General features: G+C 46.1%; 4 protein-coding genes across 5 annotated transcripts in view; 2 read left to right on the plus strand and 2 right to left on the minus strand.

Moving 5' to 3' along the window:
- FAM162A (family with sequence similarity 162 member A) overlaps nt 1–54 on the minus strand; it is an 8818-nt gene extending 8764 nt beyond the window's left edge. The window contains exon 1 of the mRNA XM_026054283.1: nt 28–54. Coding sequence (XP_025910068.1) covers nt 28–54 — 27 coding nt within the window. The remainder of the gene's footprint in view (nt 1–27) is intronic.
- Nucleotides 55–222: 168 nt separating this feature from the next.
- CCDC58 (coiled-coil domain containing 58) lies at nt 223–9796 on the plus strand. Of its 2 annotated transcripts, XM_026054314.1 has the most exons (6): nt 223–288; nt 448–573; nt 1145–1291; nt 5173–5232; nt 8391–8808; nt 9153–9788. In XM_026054314.1, the coding sequence occupies exons 2-5, from the start codon at nt 463–465 to the stop codon at nt 8439–8441; spliced, it is 369 nt and encodes a 122-aa protein (XP_025910099.1). In that variant the 5' UTR covers nt 223–288; nt 448–462; the 3' UTR covers nt 8442–8808; nt 9153–9788. The 2 variants fall into 2 exon arrangements, with proteins under 2 accessions (XP_025910099.1, XP_025910100.1); XM_026054315.1 differs by lacking the exon at nt 223–288 and having other exon boundaries at nt 449–573; nt 9153–9796.
- A 419-nt stretch (nt 9797–10215) lies between these two features.
- Nucleotides 10216–17764, plus strand: CSTA (cystatin A). Its single transcript, XM_026054318.1, has 4 exons — nt 10216–10520; nt 14398–14498; nt 15523–15624; nt 17583–17764. Exons 2-4 carry the CDS (start codon nt 14433–14435, stop codon nt 17709–17711), a joined length of 297 nt encoding a protein of 98 aa, XP_025910103.1. The 5' UTR covers nt 10216–10520; nt 14398–14432; the 3' UTR covers nt 17712–17764.
- Nucleotides 17765–20074: 2310 nt separating this feature from the next.
- CSTB (cystatin B) lies at nt 20075–26033 on the minus strand. The gene is made up of 3 exons (XM_026054317.1): nt 25947–26033; nt 21249–21350; nt 20075–20738 (listed from the first exon to the last, which is right to left on the minus strand). The coding sequence occupies exons 1-3, from the start codon at nt 26010–26012 to the stop codon at nt 20610–20612; spliced, it is 297 nt and encodes a 98-aa protein (XP_025910102.1). The 5' UTR covers nt 26013–26033; the 3' UTR covers nt 20075–20609.
- Between the last annotated feature and the right edge of the window lie 199 nt (nt 26034–26232).

Below are 26232 nucleotides of genomic sequence, written 5' to 3' on the forward strand. Positions count from 1 at the left end.
GCATTGCGCGCCCCGCGTGTCCCCAACGGTCCTTCCCCCGCCCCCCCCCGCCATCTTGAACCCCGCGCGTTGCCCACTTCTCCAGGCAATAAAGCGTTTCCAAACGCGTTATTTATTTCTCCGGTGAATTTGCTSTTTAGTTACGGGCTCCTGTGGGAATGAAGGAGACCGAGGCGCGGCGCTGAGGGTGGCGGGGGAAGGTCTCACCCTGCAAACCTATCTCCCTGGCCTTGCTCCTAAGGCAACTAACTGAATTGGAGCCAATACTCCCTGCACGCGGAGACTGCGGTTGGCCTGTCTTTTTTTTTCCCGTTTCTAAGAGTTTTTCCTGTTTCTGCCTTTTTATTTTATTTTTCTGCTGTCTGCTAAGAGACTTAATCATGCTCCTTGTTTTCCCCCAGTAGTCTGTTCTCAGAGATATAAGCAAGGGGTTTTTTTTTAATACAGGAGTTGCTCAGGGTGATGAGGACGATCGATGACAGAATCGTCCATGAGTTAAACACTACGATTCCAACAGCCTCCTTTGTAGGGAAAGTTGATGCTGGCCAGACGTGTAAAGAGCTCTACCAGTCTGTAAGTCTCCGTTCCTTTGGCTTCCCCTCATTGTCCGCCGTTCTGCTTCACGCGGTGTCCGCTACGGCAGAGTCGGAGCAGCCCGGGGCAGCCGGCGTGATTCACCAAGCTCCRCGTATCCATAATTGGCGTGTTGGCTTCTCTGTGTAGCTAAACCGTGTGCACGTACGAACAACTTCACTGTAAAATCCTCTTGAGGATTCATTCACGCTGATCCCTTGGGATGTGTTGCAGTGGATAGTGTTAGCCCAGCCCATTGCTTTAATTTCAAAATGTGTGCTGGCACACTTCATTCCGTGTTGCTCACTCCTGTGTTGCTTCCAAAGCGTGCTGCTCGTGCRTGTCTTTGGCTTTTGTTTGCTGCCCCTGGATCAGCTCGGTAGCTGCGGCTCCAAGCAGCATTGCTTCTCAGCATATGGATTATCGAGTCAAAGGGAGATCTGCAGGCACAGTGGTGCCTTGACTTCAGAAAGTCAAGGCACCAGTTTAATTCTTAAACTTGCAATGCAGAAGTTTCCATTCTCTTGGGTCACTGAACTAGGTGCTGTGACTTTTTGTCTCTCCCAATCAGCTGATGGAAGCTCACACCAGCAGAGAGAGGATCATCAAAAGCTGCATCGCTCAGACTTCCAGTGTAGTGAAAACTCTCAGAGAAGAGAGGGAAAAGGCCCAGGATGACATAGCATTATTAAAGCAACTCAGGAAAGAGCAGACAAAGGTGAGTGGTGGAGMTTGGCAGAGATTGCCCAGGGAGGAAGGTGAGAGTATCTTTCCCAACAGGACTGAGTCTATGAGAGAGAGAGAACTTGAGGTGGATCCTACATACCGTAAGATCAGTGGAAAAGCATGCATGCTTCACCACAGGGCACTCTAATCTAAACCATGTCACATTTAATTTAATTTAATTTTGTCTTGGTTATTCCCTTTAAAATGCCTGATGGTTCCTCTTTGCCTGTTTATTTCTGGGAAAGCTAGTATCTTGACAAGCTTGCTGAACACAAGAAAGTAATGAAATATGTGTTTTCTCTTGCACTGCCAGTGGTAGACATTCTTAAAGCAGTGCTTTTCTGTCACCTGGAGAAGCATCCTTATCACTYAGTGTGTCGATCAGGGTCCTTGTTGTCTAGAATGAGATCCCAGGCAATCTTAAATTCCACTRTATCTTCTTTGTTGTTGTTGTTACTCCACGTTTCTTTTTTTCTTTTTTGACTGCATTTTAATGGTGTTTCTTGGGTTCCWTGAGGAACCCGTTCAGCATGTGCAGCCCTCTCAGTGTTTGACCTCTAGGGCTGACGGCTGTAGACTGAATGGAGAATGCACTTCATTGAGTGAACAGTACAGCAGCAAGATGGATGAAGAAAGGGAGAAAGGAACCTCCTGGTGTTCCTCACTGCTTTCCAGGGTCTGTTCTGGAGGCTAGCAGGGATGTGACTTCTCCTGTTGGTTTCATTAGGCATTCTCCTTCAAACCTGCTCCATCTCTGTGGCTTGTGTTCAGTTTACATTTTTTCCACCCATACCCTTGAAGCACACATAGAACAGGATTATTTGCTTGTTGTTTTGCTTACACTGGCTAGGTGTGCCTGCTGCATTCAACAGCTTAGTGAGCTTTCTTCAGCTAAGGACTGTCTCAACCAAGGCTTCTAAACTCATGTCTTCGAGTTTCCAACGTAACAACAGTTCTTGTAATAGCTTAATGTCCCACCATCACGACAGGACCTCGTTTCGTAGCTGCAGCTTTCCCTGCTATACCATTGTATCACTTTAAAAAGATAAATGGATGATCCTCAAACTGTTTGTAGTGCTGATCATCCCCAAAACCCAGCTGCCATCTTTACTTCCAAAAGGAGCCTCTTGCTTCTGTATCCAAGAGCAGCTAAGTCCTGATGCAGTTAGAGTCATAGAATCCTCAAGGTTGGAAGGGACCTCAGAGATCATCTAGTCCAACCCCACCCTGCACACGCAGGGTCACCTAGAGCACGTGGCACAGGGCTGCATCCAAGCAGGTTTTGAAGATCTCCAGAGAAGGAGACTCCACARCCTCTCTGGGCAACCTGTTCCGGTGCTCTGTCACCCTCACTGTCAAGAATTTTTTCCTTAAGTTCCTGTGGATCTTTTGGTGCTTCGATTTGTAGTCATTGCCTCTAGTCCTGTCACCAACCACTGCTGAAAAGAGGCCACCCCCTCCTCCTCACTGCCTCCCTTGAGGTATTTATACACGCTGATCAGGTCCCCCCTCAGCCTCCTCTTCTCCAGGCTGAACAGGCCCAGCTCCCTCAGCCTTTGCTCACAGGGCAGATGTTCCAGGCACCTCATGATCCTGGTAGCCCTGCGCTGGACTCTCTCCAGCAGCTCCACATCCCTCTTGTCCTGGGGAGCCCAGAACTGGACACAGTCTCCAGATGTGGCCTCACCAGGGCTGAGGAGAGTTGCAGCCAAAGAGCTTCCTGAGGAGATGCTTTGAACTCAAGGGTTCAAGGGGCAGCCCCTGGGATTCTCCAAAGCCAGTGAGTTAGAGAGGTGTTCAGCAGGTGATCTTCAAAGACCAAAGACCCCACCAAAGTGGGGCTCCGTTGTGAGTGCAAACTCAAGAGAATCGGGATGCGTACAAGGGGCTTTGGCCTTAAAGTGTCCTTTGGAGACCTTCGAACAAGTGTCCCTGGCAGTCTGAATAAACAGGCTGGAGGCCTAGCATGTTGTGTGTGTGTCTGAGCGTTTTTGGGTGGAGGGGGAACAGGATCGGGGAGAGGATTCTTTAAATCAGAGTTTTGAAACTCAAAAACTATCATTAAAACTTTTTGGAGGACCACAGTGCTTAACAATGAGTAGTGACTTAATGTTAAAAAAACAATCTATGTCTTGGAAGCACCTCAGAAATCCTTTGGTCAAATACCCTCTAACCTGCATTTGGACACTTTTTTCCCTTTTTTTCCCTCTTTTTTTTTCACACAGGCTTTTCAAATACCTTTTTTTTTTTTTTTTGTTTACAATAAAAATCTGGTTTGTTTTGTTATATATGCTTCTTTCATTTAATGGAATTGGAGGAATTTATCCAAAAATACATATTCTGGGCCATTGATTAAATCATAATTGAAGTTCTGTGGGGCTAGGAGCCAGTTCTGGTAGTCTGCCTTCAGAAAAGTGTCATTTGATTATTATATTTGCTTTGTATCATCTGTATATCAATGTTGATTAACTATATTGCTGCTTAGGCATGCCGCTTTAAGGAAAAAAAGGCTAAAATATTAGTTTTACTTAGGCCTAGTATAAAAGGCACTTAAATGTGCACTTAAATTCTTTATTTTGAGCAGAAAATGTTATGCTGCAAGTGAAGAAGCTGCCTGGCCTATTACTGGAAATTCCAGTACTTTTGCCCACCTTTCTCTATCTACTTAAGCAAGTCCCAGAGGATTTTTTCCCCCAAGTACCCCACTCTGCTCTGATCTGTTCAGTATGTGGAAAAATTCTTTTAAGAAGGCAGCTTTTAAGATAGGAAAACTTTGATTTGAAAAGCTAAGAATCTTCTGAGAGGTTATTTTGTACAGACTAATATTGCTCAGGTAGCCCCCCTGCTAATGCTGAGTTGTTATCTCAAGGTTTCAGCGCCTCTCAAGTAGGTAAAAGTTCATCCAAGCACTGTGTTGCTGCGTGTGTCCTGCTTGGAAGGGTTTTGGTAGGATTGCTCCGTGGGTTTGCACCTGTTCTCCAACTCCCTGACTTGCAATGAAGTGCTCAAAAGGAGCTGCTCTGATCCTTAGTCTGCTATGTTAAAGACTCAACATAAATAAAGCCCAAATGTAGGCATAAATAGTAAGTAGGTTCTCAAATCCTCTGCTGCTGCTTTGGAGCCTCGTGGTGGTGGTAAATTAGCTGCAGACTGAAAATGTCGTGWGTGCCCCTTGGAGTTCCTAACAGATGCTAAGCAAAGAGAGAGAGTCTTGTTTCCCTTAGGAAGGAAGGCTCAGGAATTGCTTCTTAGGGTGTCTTTTGCTGGAGCTCTTGGATCTAAACCTAATCTGTGCTCGTGTGGTTGCATTCAGACAGCGTGACACGGGCAGTCTGTTCCTGCAGACCCTTTGCTGGCCAATGCACAGACCAGTCAGTGAGGAAATAGAGGGAATCTTTCAATGAGCCTAGTCCTAAATCTGGAATCTGAATGCTCTGTGTTCAGGCCTCGATTTGCTACCAGCTTCCTACCTGACTCTTAATAATGCATATGTGGAAGAACGAGAACTTGAGGCTGCTGAGCCAACCCCACCGCTGTCATTCCCTGTGCTGAGTGTTTGAATGATGCGTAGTTATTTTTTGTCTGCAGAGCCATTAGGGTTCATCAGTTCGTTGCTGGCAAATCTAAATGGCAATATTCAGTGAAGAGGAAAGCGTTAGCAATTGGGAGCTGCTTCTGGCAGAAGGCTCGAGCTGCAAGCCTCTCTTTGTGGACTTCTGTCTTGCCACGCTTGCAGCTGATGATGCCCTTTGGTCTGCCCTCTCGGAGGGGATGCACACCAGTTGTGATCAAGCGAGTTGCAATGGTAGTGAGTACTGGAGGCTGCAGAGTGGCTTCTTTGACTGTAACTACTTTTTTTCATCTTTTCTGCAGTTGAAATTGATGCAGTCGGAGCTGAATGTCGAAGAAGTGGTAAACGACAGAAGCTGGAAGGTACTCAGCAGTCCTTTTAAAAACTGGTGATTGTTCTGTCCTGTTGGTTTGAACAGACAGCTCTGCATTGGAGGTGTGAGACTCATGCCTTATGAGGCGAGTGAATTAAAAATAAATGAGAGGAGTTTGGGGGGAAATGTTTTGGATCTGTCATCTTCCCTGCTCTGGATGCAAAGAGGAAAAAAAAGTGGCTGATTTAGCAATGGGGGAAAGGACTCGGCCTTTCTCAGTGGCCCAGGACCTCAGATTTCTCCGTGGTACGCTGTATGTAAAGCTTTCCTGGGCCTCTTCCATTGTCAGAGGGATGAGTATTTAAAAGAAATGCAGCTGTATTTAGTATTGATCACCTTTCTGAGCAAAGGCCAGAGGAGAGCAGGGCTCTAGAAGTTGGAGCTTTTCCGAAGGGAGTTTCTACAAGCTGGGACTGATGTGYCCCAGTGGGAAGGCGAGTTTAGCAACAGCAACAGCTGTGTCAGGGGAGATTTCAGCTCAACCTCTGTATTGATGGCCTCAGTTGGTCTTGTTATAGTCATCTTAACCCTGAAATCAGATTCTGAGGTGTTTGTGTTGTGTCACTGCAGTGTTTCTTACCTATCATCCTCCCCTGGTCTTTTGCACCTGTTCAGTTCTCGATACTGGATAAATAACCTTTTCCCCTCATAAAATATGAAAGAGATCTTTGCAAATAGCTAAAACTCTCTGCTGTTCTTTTGTTGATCTCCACCTTGGGATTTTAGTCCCCTAGATCCCTTTAGTGAAGATGTGATACAGCTGTAAATCTTGTGTATTCTTGGAGGTCTAGTCACTACTGTGTAGCTCAGTGCTGCATGAATGAGTGTTTGCACAGTTTGGCAGAAGMGTTAGCTTATTTATTTCCCCCTACCACTCTGCCTCCTCCTCCTTTCCTAGAGCTGACAGACATCTGGTTTCTAAGTAGTGAGATGTGCACATGGACAGGAGTATTTTGGCCTGCTGCAAGCTGGTGTTTGGGGAAAGGGTTGAAGACCCAGTACTTCTGGGCTTTACCTGCAGCTCTGCTCTTGCCTCCACRCCATATGCTTGTGTGTAAGCGTATTGTCTATGTCTGTGAAAATGCTATCTCTCACAGTAGTTCTAAATTGGACCCTCTCACAATAGTTCTAAACCTAACAAACTGAAAGCTATTTGGAAAATTCTGATTGAAAAAAAAAATATGTATTGAAAATATTTGACCTCCAAGGATATTTAGCTGCAAGGATAGTGGATACAGAAAGATTCTGCTTTATAAAAATGCATGTGGTTCAGTAAGTGTCTTTCAAAACAAGACACTCAAATTATTCCCTCTGAGCTGTCTTTATTCTGGGATTTGTCCCAAGTATGTTTTGTATTATTATATAAAGGCAGCAAAATCAAACTTATGCTTAGCAATTTGAATGTTAAGCTGTCTCAGGCACTGTTTTTCCTCATCCCCTCCAAAAAACCCAAACCCGAGAATAGCACCTTACAGGTAGACTCTGAGAGTTTGAGGGACGGTTCAGCGTGAGCTGAGTTCGCTTTGAGTGACACGTTGAGGTCTGTGGTGGATCGTACTGAAGAGAGGCGGTTGTGTTCATAACTGGTCAGGATCAATCTTCCTTCCAGAGTCTGAAGAGTCTCTTACAGACTCTTCTAAAGTCTGTGTGGTAGCAAGCTGGAAGCTTCTTGGGAGATTGTTTTTGCATGTTGAGATGAGCGGGCCAGACAATGCTTTAGAGTGTTTCCATTTTCCTTTTAAGACAGAAATTCTGCAACATCTTTGACAAACCATGGATAAAATTGTGGTTCTGAATGGGAACCCTTTATAACCTTTGATTTCTACGACTTTCTTTTCATCTCAGCTCTTCCACATTCTCAACTATTGTGGGATGTCACTTTTATGTGTGCACATAACGGCAGGGTTGTGAGAGAACTTACATTACAGCTTCTGGGCTCTTTATTTGCAATATGTAGTAGTTTGCAATATTTATCTGGCTCTTAAAATATCTTACCTTTAAAACTTAAGTTGAAAATTACATTTTAAAAAGTTCTGAAGAATCAACTTTAAAGGCCTTGCAGGCTGCAGACTTCACTTTTGCTGAAGCTGCCATGCATTCTGCATTCTGAACTTGGAATGAGGAAATGAGCTGTGGGAGAGGGAGAGAATTCTAGGAAGATATGGTTTAAAATAACATTTCATGTAAAACCGAAGCATCATTTCCCTCAAATTAYGAGACCAGTCACTTTGCATGTGAAACCTATGGGAGAGCTCCTGTAATTTGGTCTAAAGGCATTAAGATAYGAAAAATGTCTGGGCGTCCTTGCAAAACCATGCTGTTGCAGGAGTGCTGGAATTGGTAACTGTGCCAGTGCCTCAGCYTGATGGTAGGTGGTGCTCGTGTCACTTGTTAGGACACATTCTGGGTGCTCTTTGGAGATAAAACACTATCTAATTTGTAAAGAGCATCTCTTAATTTTTTTGTGAGCCTGTGCTTTGTGCTTTTGATTCAGGCTGTTTTACTTGAAATTAATTGCATTTATTTGCTGTCATTATGATAAACGTTCTGCTTGTTGAGGCCTGCAGTTCAGGCTAAATGAAAATGGTCTTCAATCACTAGTTCTGTGTGCTGAATTTTACCCGCAGGCGATGTTGAATGCCAGGCAAGAGCAGCCTTGAAATGCRCAGAAGTGCTGGTAACATCAGCACCCACAGTCAGATAATTAATATTGTGAACACGGCTTCCAAGAGCCACCTSTTAGCCCTCACGGCAACGGAGAATGGGTTTCTCGGGAAGAGAAGGACACACTGTCCACATCTGAATGCCCGAGTGAACCTGACCGGCCACCGATACTTTTCCTGGCTCTTACAAAAGGCCTCGGTGTCCTTGTTAAAGACAAATCAGCAGGATTGTGTGTCTGCCCTATCTGGGGGAGAGCACTTGTAGCACTGTGCAGTCTCCTAGCAAGTTTTRGGTGCACTAAAGCCTGCAGAGAAGGTGAATAGAAACAGAAACCCTGGTAAGTGCCCGTTCCAAGTAGCGCAGGGCTGGGCAGCAGGAGATATGGACCACGTGGAGATATAATTTATGGTTCTAGCTGTGAAGTTCTAGTCATCTGCCAGACAAGGACTGATTCACTTCTGTTCTTCTCTTTTGTCATCTCAGGTATTTAATGAACGTTGCCGAATTCACTACAAGCCTCCAAAGAGCCAATGATGTGCGAGGTGTTTTCTGGCAGGGCGGTCCATAATCATGAGAGCAAAACTGGAAAGAGATGTTGGGTGAGCCGTATCGGGGCCCTCCAGAACCAGTAGAACCCAGTCTTGTTTTGTTTTGGACCTACTTAACTGAAACGACAAGGTTTAAGTGATTCTCCTGTAATTAAGAGAAAGCAACTCATCTTTTGTACAAAATATGTGAACAAATGAGTTTTATAGTATTAAAATAATTTTCAAATGGAATGTGAAACTGGCATCTTTCTTGACCTTCTCAAGCTTCAGCAGCCCTGGAGGGGAAGGAACAATGAAAACTAGCCCTGAGCAAAACGGTTGCTTGATGGGATTTGAAGAAATCGCTGCACATGGTATGTTTCTAGGGGGGAATAAGCTACTAAAATTTAGAAGGAAATGAAGGTTGCAGGATGTTGTGAAAGCGTAGGCCAAGTACCTGTGAAGGTAAGAAGTTACCACTCTTCCTTTGGACTAATTGATGCCAGCAACGTTACTTTAAAGTTGCATACAGATATGGGGATCCATTTGCATGGTGTCCTTTGGTCTGTTTTACCAGATTCTAGATTTTCTTTATTTAAAGAACATAAAAAAAGCTAAAATCACTTGGTGGACATGAAAATATGTATTTGAACAGCATTCAGGAATGAGAGAGTTAACTGTCTGATGTCCGTATTTTGTCCCTTTTTGATCTCTAAAGTAAATTCTGTAGGTGAGTTGCATCTGAATTGGGAAAGTCAGAGTGCACGTCCCGCTGTTCCTGAACCTGGCAACACCGTTGAATCTGGAAAGTGTTGAACACAACACCCCTACAATAATAAAGCAAAGCAAGTGYCATGCAGTAATGATATCTATGTTATTTACTAATTTTAATTGACTGGCAATCAGTTGACTAATGATGGCAATGTCTGTTTGTTTGTCAGTTGGTTTATACTCCTGAACCCTTAAGAACTTGAGCAAAGMCTAAAAAGCCTGTATGGGAGATAGGAGGTAACTGGAAGAATTCACATTTCTCATTGTCAAGCTGGCAAAGATGTGTGTAAGCTCATCTGTTTTATAGCTCCTGTCTAGCAGAGATTCTGCGACTCCTTGGTGGTCTTTATTTTCAGGTGGCAGGGTACTTGCAGTCCTTTAGTCTCAATTTTCTCCTTTGAGAAAGTGACAGAAATATATTTAATTCTTTGAGGAGGTAAATTTTAATTTGCAAACTCCGTTGTACTGCACTGCCATTGCCCTTATGAAGAACTTTACTGTGGTTAGAGCTGTCTTGTCTTCTCCTTGAAGTATCTCATGTGTATTTTTCTGTAAGACCGAGAGCAGAGAGCATGCTTGTTCCTTAGCTGTTAAGTTCTTACCATTGTTTATGTGTGATTTTTAAAACAAAGTAGAGGTCGATCACTGTTCAGAAATGTGGGCTTTCACTTTTGCCAAGAATCAAAATTCCATAATAGAGAATCTGCTAAACAGATTCCCTGTTATGCAAGGTGTTCAAAATGGTAAGTTTTGATTTCAAAGTTGCTATTCTAATATCATTAGATTAATATCATGGCCCCTAATATGTATATATTAAATCTGTGTTCTCTCAGAAGTTTGGATCTGCTCTCTTGGAGACAAATGAGCCAGTTTTATGTTCTAAACTTGTTTATAGACTTGGCATCAGTACTCCCARGATAACTAAGACAACCTTGAGCTGTTCTGGGAAAACTTCATTTAGCAGATGCTGGAAAAGTGACCTGTGAAATTGATATTTTTTTTTGTGTGTGTATACTAGCAATGAAAAAAATTACTGGCAATATTTTCCTTTTGAATATAAAGCCAAACAAATAGATCTGTACAAAAAACTATTTCTTTCTTTACATGGAAAAGCTTTTGACAGCATAAGAAGACTTCTAAGTCCCAAACATCCCCTCTTCACGTTGTATACAGAGCAGATTGTATTCAGAGGGCTGTACTAAGGAGTTGAATTACTCTGTCTTGTTTGCTCTGAGCACAGAGGGATGTGTCTTACAATGCATGGCAAATCACCTGGATGAATCTCTCTTTCTGATGAACTTAGTGGAGCTTTAAGGTGAGTAGCTGAAATTGCATGCTGTGATTTGGGGTAAAGGGAGAGAGGAGAAAGCCTTGCTAGTTTTGGAGTAAGGTTGGTTTGGGAAGTGGGATGCTTTGTGATTGTGTGTAAGTGGCTGTAGTGCGCTGCGGCACATCTGTGCTAAATAAATGCAGATAAATGTTCGCTGTGTGTAGTGACCCCTTGCCCCTTCTAGAACTTGGCCTAGTTAGGATTGAATCTTGTTCAGCCTTATTACTCCTGATGTCCTCMAAGTAGCCACGTGCTGGGATGTCGTGTGTAACAAGTGATGGACCCCGCAGGTAGCAAGATTTCACCCCTCTTCCTTTCTCTAGCACTAGTTCTTCAAGTAAAGGTGCTTGAACAATCGACACAACYGATAGCCCTGCTCAGGGTTTGCATCCCCTGAGTTTGGCTTGTCCCTGTGCTGGGGTGGAAAGCCCTATTGGGCGTATGCTTAGACCCCTTCTGTGGAATGGGAAGAGCTGTTTCTTTAAGCATTCRGTGCTTGCTTCTTCTGCAGTGTGTTGGCACTCAAGACTGATGAAATAGCKAGTGTTTTAGCAGAAATTTAATAAAGTTAGAATTAGGTTTTCTTGGAGCAGACTGAGGGGAAGAGGCTCTTGCCCCGTACTATAAGCTCAGCGTAGGCTTGAAGTTCAGCTTAGGCAGGAACTTATGATTTTTGTGCTAGGTTAATGCTAACCTTGAACACTAGATGAAACACAACTTTCTGCTGCTAAATTTCAGGTTTCTGTCTAGCTCTTGAAAGCTGTTGAAATCTGTGTGGAAGCTGTGTGAAATCTGTGGAAATCTGTCCATTAAAATGGAAGCCCTTGTTTGAAACCAGCATGTTGAATCTTGGGACTAGTGTTACTGTGATGATGTTTAGATCCTCAATTTGTAGATGAAGAGTTCTGTCTTTTAGCAGCTCTTGAAATTTGGTGCTGTCTCTGTCTTATTTTCATCTAGTTCATCCAAGACACCTGTCTTGACCCTGCAAAGCCAAGAGATTGACTTGTTTCCTCATTTACTTTTAATGTGTAGGGCTTTGCTTTGTGGCTAGAAGCTGCAAAAAAAAGGACTGGTGGGGGAAATTGGTTCAAATGGCGCCTGTGCATTTGGAATCTCTAAGACGGAGAGTAACAAGCATGCAGGCTTAAGTTCAAATTCCCAATGAAAAAATGGATGTGGGTCWCTGTATTCATAAATGGGAAGTTTTATTTCACAGGAATGTATAAGCATACGTGTATAAGCATCCCATGTTATAGGATTCCTTAGAGTTATTGCTAACACAGGTTTTCTTAGGCAGTTTTCCAAATACTGTTTCATTAGGGCCAAAGCTTAATGGAAAGACATTTAGGTTAGTATTGTGTTTATGTGCTAAACATCTACATGTATCTTGCATCTTCATCTTATATACCAACTATGGTAGCAAAACTCTTAAGGAGTTGACATCTTCTCTGTCTCATCTTTGATGGCCACTGACCATCTTTGATGGAAGGTTGGTGAGATATCAGCATTGCAGTGACTTCATGAGCTTTTGTGCAGGGCAGCGCTTTGGTCCAATCTTAGCGTCACTTRGGTTTTGTGCCAACCATTGGGACTCCTGGAGAAAGAAAACAAAATGATTTGTACAGGAAATTCACAAGAAAATTTTAGCTTCAGGTTGCTACAACTTAATGCTGATCAGTGTTTTCTTCTGGAGAGTTCTGTGCATGCTGAAAACAGAGTTCACAGCCTCTGAAGTAAAACCCAACAAACTCAGAAGTGCAGAATTTAATAACTGATTTCCAAACAGCATTAGTGTCTTCCCTCCTAGACCCTTCCTGAGATTGTAGTTTTACCCCTCGTATGTTTTGTACTCATCAAACTTCTTGCTAATCAGCAGCAAGAACCTGCCAGAGGCTAGTGCTGCTCTGGGTGTCTTTTCAGTATCTCTTCCCCATGGAGTTAGTGTGATCCACATCCCAGTAGGTGAAGTTTGTAAAAAGACCTGCTGCAGCACTGGTGCTGCCTAGTTGTGGGGCATATTCTGTGGCCTCAAGGGAGCTGGCTCTTCCAGTTAGTTAGGTCCTCTGTCCTGCTGTGTGAATAAGATGCAGGGTAGGAGTACGGGGAGAGAGGTTCACTCGAGTGATTCAGCAGTGGTGTGTGCATGAGAAGGAGGTTCGGCTCATCTGCATGCGTTGTCATTAGCTCCATGAACTGGGCTGTGAGGAAGTATTCTTCCAGATTGGTAAATTCATTGAAAATAGCAGACTTCCCGCTTTAGCACGCTCCTCTCAGTTGCATAACCTGGTCATGTTTTTCACTTTATTCAGCAAAATGTTATACGACAACTGATGTTCTCCACATGCCTTCATCCACTCACATGACGCTGTTGCCCAAGTGTGGGAATTTCTGCAATATTCTTATTTGCAGTATGCTACATATTACCACAGTCTATAGCTTGTTAAGTCCATCAGCCCTAGTTTCTCAATCCCAAGCCCTTTGTACCAAGAACAGGCCCTAAAGTTAGAGACCAAGTACTTGCTTACAGGGTATTTTATGGCCATCTATGAGGAGAGTCCCTAAGCTGGTCTATGCTACTGATACACAGAGAAATCAGAGCTGCACAGTCACCACTGCGGTGGCTATGATCTCCCCTGCCTATAGCCCGTGCTCTAATGTTGATCCCAGAAGTGCCCAGTGCCAGGGCTTCACTCCCTCATGTGTGTCCACCCCCAGGAACCCAAAACTGTTTGGACTGTTGCTGCCTCTCTGGTCTTTGCTCTGCAGTCACCTCCATCCCCTTTGCTGGTGAGGGGGATGACAGGACTGTGCAAGGGAAAGCAGTTCTTCTGTTCCAGCTGGGACTCCTTTTCACAGGAGGCAGCCTGTGTTTGAGCTGTATATATTCATATACAGTCGTACATGTGACTGGGGTGGGTCTGCGAGTGCAGAACACAGATGTTCTTCTATATTTACATATTTTAACAACTTGTAACTCTTGAAGTACCTTGACACAGCTACTTTGGGCCCTCAACTGCTGCAGTGAGGGGGAGAGGCAAACAGATGGGTAGTACTTGCTCCTCTGGCAAATTGGCACTGGGTTTTCAAAGAGAGTGGAGGTAGTCTTGTGATTTTAGTCATGAGCATGATTATCTGATTGCCACCGTACCTTTGATAGGAAAGAAAGGAGCAATGAACTTACCAGCAATTATTACCTGGACCTAAAACAGGCAACAGTAGTTTTTGGATCAAGCAGTGCCAGGGCACCTTTAATGTCAGGCAGAGGGAAGGGAAGTAACTCAAAAAAGTAAGAACAACAGCAGCAACACTGCTGCTGCCTCCGGCTTTGAAGGATACGGAGAAAATGCATTTTCAAGGCGAATAGGAGCTTCACTAAAGAAATTGCTACGTATTTTCATCTGATCTCAAATGGTGTTGCAAAATGTGGGGTGTAGCTTTGATCCCTTTTCTAACTGCACCGACCAGTCATCTGTGCATGGGTGGTGAGTCGAGATGTTCTAGTTTCAGCCTGAACCAAGTGTCTTAGATGTGGGTGACTGGAGATGGTTGTCATTTACTTTTCTAATTGTTATTAAGATTCTGCACCCGCAATAAGGTTTAAAAAAAATTTTTTTTGGTGGTGGTTGTTGTTTTTCCTTTTTGTTGTTTACTATTAATACTCCAGGTTTATTTCATTCTTCTCCCCTGGATTCCACATTTGCTCTTTTTCTCCAGTAATGGTCGACTCTGTAATCTACAAGTCATCAAGTCATGTGATTTGACCACACGTGTATATGTGTGTGTGTGTGTGTGTGTGTGTGTGTATATAGAGGAGGTACCTGGTGACTCGACTCAGACTGCTCTCAACTTCCCTCCCCAGAGCTGCCTGCTGTTTTGGAGAGATTGGCTGCCACCATGGTGCCCGGCGGCTTGTCTGACACCAGGCCTGCTACCCCAGAAATCCAACACATAGTTGACCAGGTGAGTTACAACTTCTCTGAAGATGAAGAAGAGTCTCTGTGTGCAGGGTTCAGATGCTGAAACATGTGCAAATGTTGGGAGAGCAGTTAGTGATGCTGAAGCAGTGAACTGAAAAAGTTAGTGCTGAAAATGGGAGTGCCCTTGGCTGCCAGAATAACAGCAGCATTCGGGGTTTAATTGCACCAGGAATGGGAGGGAAGGCATTTCTCTGTCTCGTCCTTGTCCATAAGCAGGCATAGGCGTGGCTGCCTTCAGTATATTTGCATGGAGTTCCAAGCGATCAGCTGGAGCTGGGCACCTGGGAGAAGTTAAGGGCAGTGCATCTGAAGGCAGGGGGCTACACCTCATGGAACTAACTCTTCCCTGAAGGGCCTGGTTAGGACCAACCACATGGGGACAAACACTAAAGACCAAGACGCATGCAGGACACAGTGCTGGTGTCTTCTGTTTTGGGGCGTTGCAGCTGTTGATGCAGGGTCTGCTGGTGCAGGAGGGAAGGGTGAGCTGAGCACCAGCTGGCAGGATGAGTGCAGTTGTCCTGGCAGTGAGGAGGAGGGGGCGGCCTCTTTTCAGTGGTGGCCAGCGACAGGACTAGAGGAAACGGCCACAAACTGAGGCACCAAAAGTTCCACAGGAACTTGAGAAAACACTTTTTGACAGTGAGGATGACAGAGCCCTGGCACAGGCTGCCCAGAGAGGCTGTGGAGTCTCCTTCTCTGGAGATCTTCAAAACCCGCGTGGACGCAGCCCTGTGCCACGTGCTCTGGGTGACCCTGCGTGAGTAGGTGGGTTGGACTAGATGATCTCTGAGGTCCCTTCCAACCTTAAACATTTTATGATTCTTTGAAGACGTGTGAGAAGCTTCCCTCAGTCCTTTTTCTTTTGAAAGCTCCAACTCCATTATTGTTTTTGTTCGGCTAGCTTTATTTATTAAGGAGGTGTGTATTTTAAAACGCTGATTATTGAGAGCGGTGGGTGTTAAGGGGAAGCCTTCATGCCAGCTTTTTCCCTTTTCCCTCTACAGGTGAAAGAACAATTGCAAAGGAGGACAAATGAAAAATATGGCCTCTTTCTAGCCATCGTCTATAGGACTCAGGTGGTTGCTGGAATAAACTACTTCATTAAGGTCTGTACATACAGAGAGCGAGTGCTGTTTACCAAACAACGTACGTAACTGTTGAATTGGCTTATTCCAAGGCAAAGAAGTGGGTGTAGTAGAAAAACTTCTGATGTGACTAGAGCTAGGGACTAAGTCCGTGTGACTCTAAAACTCCTCTCTCAGTTACTCCTGAAGGACACAGAGGCAACACCTGTAAGGTTTCTGAGACGTGAACAGTAACTTCTTTAGGCTCCTCTTTCCTGGAGGACAGCTGACTGTCTTATTGCCTTCGATTCTCTGAATCAGCCTTAACTCTGCTCTCCCCTGGAAGGCACAGAAGCAGGGGAAGAGCTGCCGCTTTGCTGTGAACAGAAGCACTGTGTTTATTAGGATTAATCCAAGGTCAGCTTGAGGATCCAAGAAAGAGCTAGAGGCAATCTTTTAAATCTTGTCTATGCATCCCACCCAGTGCTACTAACCAGCTCTACGTACGAGCCCCTTCTTGACCTCTGCATTCTGCATCATCTGCTGCAGAGATGCAGTTTGTCTCCTAGTTGTTCCTGTGTTTGCAAAGCTCCTCTTCCACTGGGCGCTGAAAGGGTGAATGCTTCATTTGGGGCCCCCGGATGGCACCCACTGATTTGGGTCCTCCCCGAAATAGCCTTACCCTGCACTTGAGCAGTTTTCTGATGGAAGCACTGTGGCAGAGTTTCCTGGGCATATTTTAAAGCCCAAATGCAACCAGTTGCTTGCTTGCTGGCACGCTGCCTTTCCTGTTCAAAATGTTGCACACGGCTGCTCTCCGGCTCAGAGGCTTTCACAGGCCTCCACCTGGTCTGATGTGCTCCCTTGAGCAGCATCTGCCTCTTGCTGCTGCTGCTGCAGAAAGGGGCAGGTAGCGCTTGGTGAGCGCTCATTCTGCACGGAGCCACGATGAGCGGTCGCTCTGCACTGCCCAGACTTCCCTGATCACAGGAGAGACAAATGCGGCCGCACCTTCCGTCCTGGGCAGGCACAGTCAGAGCTCATTTCACAGAATCCCAGAGTATTCAAGGCTGGAAGGGACCTCTAGAGATCATCTAGTCCAACCTTCCTGCTCAAGCAGGCACACCCAGAGCATGTGGCACAGGGCGGCATCCAGGTGGGTTTTGAAGACCTGCAGAGAAGGAGACTCCACAACCTCCCTGGGCAGCCTGTTCCACTGCTCTGTCACCCTCACAGTGAAGAAGTTCCTCCTCACCTGGAGATGAAACCTCGTGTGTTTCCGCTTGCACCCGTTACCCCTTGTCCTATCACTGGCCACCACTGAGAAAAGCTTGGCTCCCTCCTCCCTACAATCTCCCTTCATGTATTTATACATGTTAATAAGATCACCCCTCAGCCTTCTCTTCTCCAAGCTGAACAGGCCCAACTCATGGAGTCTCTCCTCTTATGAGAGAGGCCCCAGTCCCTTCATCATCTTTGTAGCACTTTTCAGGTGATGCCAAGAAGGAAGCAAGCTGCACAATGGCTTTATGTGGCGATATAAGCTACTAATAAAGCAGTGCTGACTTGCTTTCTGGGAAAGGCCTGGGAAGCCTGGGAAAGGAGAGAGAGGAATGATCAGTATCAGGGCTAAACATTTTCTTCTGCTAAGGTAAGTGTCAGGCCAATCATCAGTTCGGATGAGTTCACTATATTGTCAATCATAGTTTCAAAATACTTCAGCTCATTGTGAATAGCCAGTCGTATCTAGGCCTTTTCCCTTCATGTCACTCTGAAGGTTTCTTTTCAGGATCCTGGCAGGCATAGACAGTTTCTGCCACCAGCAGTAGCTGTGTCTACAGAGACCGGGATTAAGAGATGCTGATGTACAAATGGACACATGTCTATACCTAAGTGCCTCGGATGTGATATTTTTAAAAGTCCAGAGCATGCTTTTGTTTGTACTTGCTTCATCCGTGATCCTTACCTTTCCCATGTTTTATATTCTTTTCTTTTTTTAGGTGCAGGTCTCTGATTCCATGTATGTCCACATGAGGGTGTTTCAGAGCCTTCCTTCTGAGAACCAAGGCCCCAGCCTTGTCAGTTATGAGACTGGCAAAACCAGGGATGATCCTCTGACTTATTTCTGAGGAGCAGCGGGGCCTAGTTCCTCACTTCTGCAAGTCACGTGTGGATTTGACCTCTGTCAGTAAAGCCATGCCAATAAAGAAGGTTGGAGGCTGTTTGTTTCTGTATTGCATGTCACAAGTTGTGTGGCTAAAGGGTGGATGGGGTGTGAGGGGACTTGTTGCCTTGTGCTGAGAGAGGAGAATCAAAACAGATGGGAGCAGGAGGCACCCATCCTTGCTAGAGTGTCTGTTTTCTGGGAGACTTTCAGAGCTCGTGCTGTTTTGTAGCACCCGGTGCCTGTTGAGAGCTTTCTTCAGCTGAGCTCTGAGTTGCGGAAGGCAGAGGGCCAGCCTAAATGGCAACAAATGCACTTTCCTCTTCCCTGAGCTGCTGCTCCAGAGCTTGAAATCACCAGGAGTACAATCCAAACCAAGGATGTGGGGCTCAACTTCAAGCCAATGAATACTGAAAGGGTTTCAGAGCAGGCCTCGCGACTATTTTTATTTTGCCGCTATGCTGACTGGTAGGAATGGCTGTGTCACTGGCATGTGGTGCCTGGGATGCTGCTGCCACACTGCCAGCCCCTTTCCCCCCTGGTTTCTCTGCGTAAAGTCTTCAGCGGGAAGAGGGAGCCTGTGGCGTCCTGGGACATTGGGAGTAGTCCCCTGCTTGGGGATTTAATGGTGCCTCCAAGAGCTGAAGCCTACAGTCTAATGTTAAATGTCTGTGAGGCACAGCAGCTCTGACAGTACCAGCATTAACTTAAATCCCTCGTCACCCAACAGTATTTGGAGTCAGTGTGCAGCTTTGCACCTTTGGAGTTGCATCAGGGCAGAGGAGCAGCAAGAAACACCTCTCCCATCACTGAAAAAAAACCCCTCCCCTTTTGTGAGCAAAGGAAGCTGTACTTACTAAGCCCGACACCAGCCTTTGTTTTCTTCCGTACTTGGCAAGGGAGGTTTGTGCCGGGATGTGCCACAGCACATGGGCAGAAGAAGCAGTTTGCGCTCCCCTAAGCCCCTTAATCAGCGCTTTGGAGGCAGAACATGCTCCTTCTATGCAAGGCTGCTAACATGGCTCCAGGGAGCAAATGTGCACCACCACCTCTCTCCCCCATTCCTCCCAGCCAAAAATGCATGAATTCATCCACTCTCTTACAAGATATTGAAGTATTTTCTTTTTTTTGGTTTGTATTTCAGCCTTAGCCCCAGGCAGCGCAGCAGCTGGTTGCCTGTAGCTGTAGGCCATGGCCCCTCTATCCTTCCCCCACCCAGCAGTGCCATGCAGGACAAACACCTTGCTCAGGTCCCTGCCCCGTCACTTTGCACTGCCACCACAGATGCCACCTCCACATCCTCTCTGCACAACCTGTACCAATGCTCGCGCTTCTCGGCAGCGTAGTCCTTTAATGCACCTGTGTGTAAGGGCATTTATGGCAGTGCAGTTTGCGTTTAACTCGGCCTTGTCTTTCAGTGAGCACCACTGAGAAGATTCACGCTCCTTCTTCACCTCTCCTCCCCATCGGGTATTTATACAAAGTGGCAAAATGGCCACCCCCCACCCTGCCTTCTCTTCTCAAGGCTGAGCAGTCACTGAGGGCTCCGGTACGGCTGTGCTCAGGCCGGGACCTTGCGCTCCTGCTGCCGCCTCCTCAGGGCTGAGTCCAGGGGAAGTCTCACTGCCCTCGACCTGCAGGCGACACTGGGCCCCAGGCAGCCACCACTGCCACCAAGGGGCACTGCCAGCCCCTGGCCTATTGGCGGCCCCCACCCAGCAAGAAAAGGAAAAGATGCTTTTCAGCAAGCTTAGGTATGCCCACATTGTTTCAGTGTTCCCTAATCTGGTCCTACTCAGCCACATCTTCCTTTTCCAGTTCTCCCTCGGTATTTGGGGATCTTGGATTGCTGAAGACAGATCTTAGCAGTAAGTGCAAGAGAAAAAAAGGCCATACGTAGGCAATAAAGGCAATACGTAGGCCATATCCACAGCCATTTGTTACCATGCTCCCTACCCCGCTTTATACAGGGTCCATAATTTCTCTAGTTTTGCCTTTGTGGCTGATACATCTATAGAAGCCTGTCTTGTTGTCCTGCATGTATACATAAAATGTTATCATAAACAGAAATACTTAAGTATCTGGAATATGAAAAGAGCTCATGGAAGAATTCTATGCAAAACAATAACCAACCCTGAAAAGCAGCACACAAAATACGCAATGAAAAAAAGAGTCAAATGCAGTGTAAACACTAGAGAAGTCTTTATTGTTACTTACGCAGAAACACTGCCTAGTTTTAATTTCTTTCCTGGACTTTTTCTTAGGAATCAAAAAATAATTTTTATTTTACACCTCATACACCCTCTACTGGACATTACATCCTACCACTGCCACAAGATAAACGTGACAAACAAGGGAATGTTTGTTTCAATGCTGCAATCCTTCTCTTTTTCATGCTTTCAATATTTGTGCAGGTCGGTGTTTAGGTCCTTGCCAATAAAACACACATTTCGTATATATACTCTATTACAAAGCAGCACAGAGAGGGTTCCAATTCTCCTCTGGCTCCTTGCTGCAGATATGATAAGGCCTAATAAGATATCCTGGAAATTCAAAGTCCAAGTCAAGAGACTTAACTTGGGCACCAGATTCTTGTCAAACTGCACTGCAATCATTGCAGCCTCTTTAGGTTTGCATTAGTGTAGCTGGAAGAAGAGCCATGTTTGCTTTTAGATACTGCACATCTGCTTTAGATACTGCTTTTAGATACTGCACTGGGAAAGATGCATAGAAGAATCAGATTTTTTTCCAGCTTTCAGTTTACAAAGAGACATATTGCTCTCATTTGCACAACAATCAACATTTTGCAGCCTATAGAAAATGCACATAAGTGGCCATTAGAAAAATGCACAGGATAAGCTTGCTAGAAATATGTGAGTTCATCATGCCTAGCCTTGCTCTTCTGGTAGCTGTGAAGGCTCAGTGGCTTATTCTCGTGAGGGAGGCTTCTGAACACTCGCAGGTGCACAAATTCATCATTGCCAACATAGACCTGAAAGGTAAGGAAAACAGTGAGCTCCATGCAATCACAGCAGCTTGCAGTAGGAGGTATGGCTTGGATTGGGAAGCAGGAAGGCAGTGAGACCTGAGGCATCTCAGAAGACGTGGTCCTGTGTTGAAGCTGATTACAAGTCATGCCTTTGTGGAAACATTTCTTAAACCTTCTATGCCAGTTAATCCCCCCTATGCCCGAGATACTGAGTGTGCAGCTAGGGAATCAGAGCTGCAGAGAGGTGGCTAATAGATTCAACACGTATAAAATACCTAAACTTGTCTGGCACAATAAGCACAGCTTTGATCCCACTTGCTTGTGCTTTTGTGTGGCACAGTCAGAGAGGGTTTGATGCATCACTGTCTTTCATTTCACTTTTAATGCAATGTTAGTGCTGAACAACATGGAGTGTTGTTCAAATCATTCTTGTATAGGTAAGTAGCTAAAGAAAAAAATATCATGATTTTATATATGTAAAAAAATGGGATCCCATTCCCCACCATCTTGTACCTTGATGAAGAAATTTGTTCCAGCAACTATCTGGGATTTATACTCCACTGCAGTGAAGACATCAAATGTTTTCCCTTCTTTTTCTTCCAGCTGAGGCTTCACCTTAAGAAAACAAAAGATTATTTAAGACCAGGGCAAGATTCAACTACTTAGGCCTTAAGGCACTGAAAACCAGTGCCTCAGTGCCATGCAGTGCACTGCTGCTGACTTTCCTGCTTTTCAGAGTTACATTGTCCATCAAAATGGACCATGCAAAAACTTGTATTAAAGCAAGGCCAACCAAAAGTCTGTACAAAAGTCTGTGCAAAGGCAAGACAGCAGTGTGATTCAATCACCGCACACTGAAACTGTCTAACAGACTCTAGCAGAACTGCCTGGATGCTCCAGAAGTATTTAGACCAATTATTTCCTCTTTCCATGTCTCAGCTTCCCTTGTGGTCCTGTATATTTATCAACAAATACAGAGAAGTGGTTTGATGCCTGTGCATACAAGACTTCTTTCTTTCATTAAAGAGAAGTTTAGACTGTATACATGATAGTCATCCTGACAAAAATGACTTTCTTCAGCATTGCCTTCCTTTTCCAGTTCTGAATAAGTTACTACCAAGCAGCATCACAGAACAAGCAATTAGAATCAAGCTTTAAAAGCAAAATGCAGAAACTTGAGCTTTTATAACATGGATTTGACAGTTCTTCCAGACTGTGATACTCTAGCCTGCAGTGTTTTCAAACTGCAAATACTTTCCAATAGTAACTAACCCAGAAGTCTTCTGATTTATCATTGCTAGTTTCCAGAGGGTAGCATCAGTGCTCACAAGTCAACAGAAGTACCCAAGACTCCAGAGATATGAACTCACATGGGTTCCAGCTTTTCTTTCCTGCATTTGGCTTCCTAGAATATCCCAGCTCCACTGCAAAGGATTCGGGCTTCACTTGCAAGGGCAGTAAGAATTAGTGCGGGAGTCCTTCTTGCAATCTCAGCACTGCCCAGCAGCACTTCCTTCCTGCACTACGACCCTACGCAGCTCTCCCCACCCTCAGTACAACAGGAAGAGCAGCGAGCAGATTTTCTCTTTCGAGCTGCGTTGTGCTATTTTCCTGTCCCTCTAAATTCAAGGGGGATTCATCTGTTTGCTGTCCCACCTCAAAGCTCTTCGCTTTCATGGGGGAAAAGTAGTGCCAGCTAATGGCTCCTCGGGTGCTCTAGGAAACACTGGAGTAGGAACAGAAACAATCCTCGCAGCGGGCCTGTTCTCATGCTCTCCCTCCCTGCTAGTGAGAAGGGGCAGGCACCGGCCATCTGCCCTCAGCCTGGCAGCCAGGAGGCAGCCCTGAGCTTCTTCCAGGTTCCTGGCTTTACTTCCAAAGTAGGAAAACAATGTTTTAATTCTCTCCTCCAAAAGATGTGTGCACGAGAGAAATCCAAGCGAACCCCAAACCTTCCCAAGGAAGGGTGCAGCTGCAGAAACCACAGCAATTCAGTCCTCCCTTCCTCCCGCCACTGAGACTCAGACGAGGGAGGAAGTGAGCTCAGAACTTGAGCAAAAATCACAGAGTGTAAGAAGTGGGTGGGAAGAAGTTGGGTATAGGGACAGCGCTGGCCCTTTGCTGTCCACCACTCCCTCAGCAATCCTAACTGCTGCACAGGCTGGTTTTTCAGATGTGAAAAGCAGCCTGGCTCAGCACGTTCTCTATGTCTGCCATTACGCTGAACACTGCAGGACTGCAGCCAGCTCAGAGTCACCCGGAGTGACTTGTCACAGCCCAGGGCACCCGGGCATCCTTGCTTGTGGGTAAAGGGAGAAACACTCACTGAAGAACCAGCCACGGTTCAACACAACGGTGAAAAACTGAAATTGGAGGGTCTGACTGGGTGTAAGGCAAAGGCCGGGGAGTCTCCATGTTCGCAGGTCTGCCGAAGGCAGCTGGGTGAAGGCCCGAGCAGTCTGTCTGCTCTCAGAACTGGTTCTGCTTTGAGCAGAGGGAGAGGCCGCTCTGCACCCCAAGGGATCTGCAACTCAATCACAGGACTGAAAATTGTCATGTCTTGAAGCTGGTTTCCTGCATGCTCACTCTCAGAATAGTCGCTAGAACACAAGTGATCAAAATTCATCCTGAGGAACCTCTGAGGCTGAATAGGCCTGGGCTGCGGCCCTTCCCTTGGAGAGGCAGCTCCTCAGGGCATCTCAAGCCAGGGACATGGTTAAAGAGAAGATATTTCTCATGTTTAACCTGCTCTCAGTAAGCAGAACTTCCTGCCAGAGCTACGAGCAATGTTCAGCGTTTGACAAACCTGAGAAAACCACGCAATGAAGATGAGGAGCAGGAAGCGTATTTGGAGTGGGCAAACTCGGCAGGCTCTAACTAATCTCTGAAAGGATTTGAAGCACACCCAATAATTTAAGAACTTCTATCTTGATTTAACAAAAAGAATGTTTTCATCATAGCCTGTATCCTGTTGAGTAGATTGGTGAACTTAAGCTTTGAAATTTCATGGGTGACTTTCGGTTTTCATTTTCCCATTTATATTTCACTAAATAAAATCATTTAAAATGTCATTCAAAACAAATTGAACAAATTTTGAAGTATTTAAATGGAAAAGCCAGATTTTTTTGTAAACTCCATACTTCTGAAACAAATTGGTTTGGCTTTTACTCTACATGTGATGTCTTTGGCATAGTGAAGCCTGCAGCCTCCCACAGAATTGTTTTTTTTTTTTTTTAACAAATCTATTGTTCATTCCATGTTCAATGTTAATTACAATGACAATTATCTTTAACACAGGATTCTAGCCTTTTCAGAACAGCATAATAACCATCAAACTCACTGTGCAAGCTCAGCTCGGAGCTTAAGAGATACACATCTCTTTTTAGGCAACATGATCGCATTCTAAAAGTTAAACTTTAATTCAAGTTGCCCTTGGATGTTTTGTATATGCTTAGAAATTGCTGCTCTCCAGCAAAGCAATCTGGATAACGACAGAGAGCACAAGAAGTTATGACTTGTCATATCTTTCTTCATTGGTGCTACACCTCCAAGCTGATAAGAGCAAAAAGCAGAAGGCACTTTGGAGTTACTACACACGACATTACAACACTGTACGGTCTGAGAGAAGCACTTACTTGTACATGGTCACTCTTAGAGAAAAGGCATGAGTTCCCTTAATATGGAAATTTATTTAATATACTATAACTAGCATCATTCTCTGGAGTTACCTGTTGATAAGAACTGAATTCTGCTTTGTGACATAGCAAAGATATTTTCTTATTTCCCTGCCAAAGTGGTTACAAAGTATAGACTTCCTAAGAGAGGGAGCTCCTTCGTCCAGCCCTTCCCTCCTTTTGAGAAAGGAAGCAGATCCTTTAGAGTTCAACCTGTACATATCAGCAAGCAACCTGATCACTGGCTTTCCTGGTAGGTACAACATCTTCTGCACAAGCAGGAACAGAGCTGTAGAGTGTCCCTGAGGCACCTGAGCACTTAATGATGCTCGCAACATTCTTCCAAAATTTCCTCTTAAAATCTTCATCTTGCTCTCTCTCAAGTGGATAAAACTCTAACAAAGACCAAGCAGGCACAGAGACAGGCTCCAAATCGTTCAGTTGCTCAGTACATTTCTGCAGTTTGTCAGCCTTCCTGCTTTTAAATGAGGCGGCGGTGGGTGTGTGAAGGAAATGAAGTTTCTGTCTAGGGCATTGGTTAAACATCTGGACCTCTGAACATCCTTCCCAGAGAGGCATCCCCAAAGCAGTGAATTTAAACCTATGACTAGTGAATGACTACTCTGTTTACATATAGAAAACAAGGCCTGAGAGGCAAAGGAAATGCATGCATGGAAAATACTGTCCAGGACTTTGATCAGACCAGCCTTGGTGGGAGAAGCAAACTTAAAGCACTAACTGGAGACGGCCAAGCAGATTATAATGATGGAGAGGCACCTCCCCAAAAGGAGGCTGGCGAGGTGATGAGCTCCCCCTATTTGTTTTCATGGGCTTTGAGTCAAGCTGTCCCCCGGGGTAGATGCAGGGTATCCTCACTCACTGCAGCTCTGCACTGCTGTGCAACGTCTTTTGACAGCGCAGGTATGTGATGCACAGAGCAGCGGCATTGCAAAAGAAAATAATAATAAATAAACAAATGAATAGGGCGGACAAGCCCGTGCTATAAAACCACCGGCAGCCCGGGCAGACGGGAGTTTCCAGCTGCCTCACACGAAGCGGGGCAGCCAGGGGACGTGGCCGGGCGCGGCGGGGAGCCCAGCGCCGAGCGAGGCGCCGCGGGGCTCACCGCACGCGTTCCTGCCGCGCGACCCAACGCCTGGGCAGCGCTTCACGGCCAACAATAAACAGCGAGCCAGCTCGCGGCTGAGAGCAAGCGAGCGGCTGCCCTGCTGCCCGGGGGAGGCGGAGTGCGCGGGGAGGAGGCTGCGGGCCGCCAGCCTGCGCAGCCCCGCGGGACGGGCAGGGCGCCGCGACCGCCGCAGGACCCCGCGGAGCAGCCGGCCAAGGCGCGGGCACTGCCGCACAGCCCGAGCAGCCGCTGCGCTCGTTGGTTTCCAGCTTTTGTTAAGCGAAAAGGAAGCGGCGCGGGGAGATACCCGCGGAGGGTGCGCCCTACGAGAGGGTGGCTCGGACAGCGCCCTGGCCGCCACGGAGCCGCGGGGCAGCCGCCCCCCACAGCCGGCCCGTCCGCCCTCACCTCGTCCGCCATTCGCTGCGTCTCCACGGTGGCCAGCTGCGTCGCCGAGGGGCCGCCGCACAACATGGCGGCCGCCCTGCCTTGCCTTGCCCGGCCCTGCTCCGCTGCGCTCCGCGCTGCCCGGCCCCGCGGGAAGCGGCCGGGCGGGTCCCCGGCCCGGGGGCGGCCGCAGCCCTGGGGGCCGGGCCGCGTTTGCTACGTGGACGGGGAGGGACAGGGTCGGCGGGGAAAGGGTAGGGTGGGGTGGGGTTTGTTTTGTTGCTGTCTGCTTTTGTTTTAATGCTGC

The sequence above is a fragment of the Nothoprocta perdicaria genome, unplaced genomic scaffold (genome assembly GCF_003342845.1).
Source record: "Nothoprocta perdicaria isolate Ctin4 unplaced genomic scaffold, notPer1 scaffold_120, whole genome shotgun sequence".
NCBI classification, from domain to species: domain Eukaryota; kingdom Metazoa; phylum Chordata; class Aves; order Tinamiformes; family Tinamidae; genus Nothoprocta; species Nothoprocta perdicaria.